Here is a 1,103-nt window from a genome sequence, read left to right on the forward strand (position 1 = left end):
AAGGTTTTGAAGAACATGGGGAAGATGTAGAATATTTGATGAAACAAGAAAAGGCGGTGAAAGAATGTGAAAACATGATTAAGAATGGGATTGAAGTGAATGAGATGAATATGAAAGTGTTAATGGATTTGGATGGGTTTGTTGGATTAAATGAGGAGAATCGTAAGAAAAGAAAGGATTTAGTAATTAAAATACAGGAAGAATTGGATGAGATTGAAGGAATGGTCAAGAAGTTAAGAGTCACAAAGATGAAAGTCGAGAAGAGAGTAGAAGAGATTGAAAAACAAAAACAAGCAATGGAAGAAGAAAAAAAGAAAGAAGAAGAGGAGAAAAGAAAAGAGGAAGAAGAGAAAAAGAAAGCAGAGGAAGAGAAAGAAAAGGCAATTGAGGAATTAAAGAAAAAGAAAGAAGAAGAAATGAAAAGAAAAAGTGGAATAGGAAAACAACAAAACCAACGATATGTTAGACCAAAGAAAACACAAAGTGAAAGAGAAGAAGAAAATAAGGAAGAAGAAGAAAAAGCAATAGAACTAGAGAAGAAAAGTAATTCAGAAAGAATTAGAGAAATGATTGATTGGAGTAAAATGAAAATGAATGTTAAATTCCAAGTTAGTGATAGAGGAAATAATGTCATTGTTTATGGTACAATAGCAGGATTAAAGGATGAAGACATTGATGTTAATATCACAAAGAATGGATATTTGAAAGTTAGTGGAGTTAAAAAACCAAATGACAATGAAATGAATATGATTATAAGAACTATCAAACAACGAATGGGCAATATAAGTGATGAAGATATTGCAAAGATTGCAATGAAATATTGTAATGGAAGATTTGGAACATTTAGTCAATTATATGAAATTCCAGAAGATATTGATATTAAGAATATTACAGTCAATTATGATGAAGGAATTCTTCAAGTAAATTTACCAAGAAAACAACAAACAAGAAGAAGCATGTATCCAAGATTTGGTATGAATGATTACAATGATGGATATGATGATCCATATGATTCATTCTGGTAAACAAATGATATTTATTAATTGTATTTGTTTTGTTACACTTTAACTTTTAAGTATTTACTTATTTCATCTCAACAACTA

General features: G+C 29.3%; 1 protein-coding gene across 1 annotated transcript in view, besides 3 other annotated features; it reads left to right on the plus strand.

The window, feature by feature from the left end:
• EDI_157070 (DNA double-strand break repair Rad50 ATPase, putative) overlaps nt 1-1,025 on the plus strand; it is a gene marked incomplete at both ends in the record, with an annotated part of 1,759 nt that extends 734 nt beyond the window's left edge. The window contains one exon of the mRNA XM_001739384.1: nt 31-1,025. Coding sequence (XP_001739436.1) covers nt 31-1,025 — 995 coding nt within the window. The remainder of the gene's footprint in view (nt 1-30) is intronic.
• Nucleotides 301-428: a microsatellite.
• Nucleotides 470-567: a microsatellite.
• Nucleotides 486-543: a microsatellite.
• Nucleotides 1,026-1,103: the final 78 nt, after the last annotated feature.

The sequence above is a fragment of the Entamoeba dispar genome, genomic scaffold, assembly GCF_000209125.1.
Source record: "Entamoeba dispar SAW760 scf_1105229462165 genomic scaffold, whole genome shotgun sequence".
Classification (NCBI taxonomy): domain Eukaryota; phylum Evosea; order Mastigamoebida; family Endamoebidae; genus Entamoeba; species Entamoeba dispar.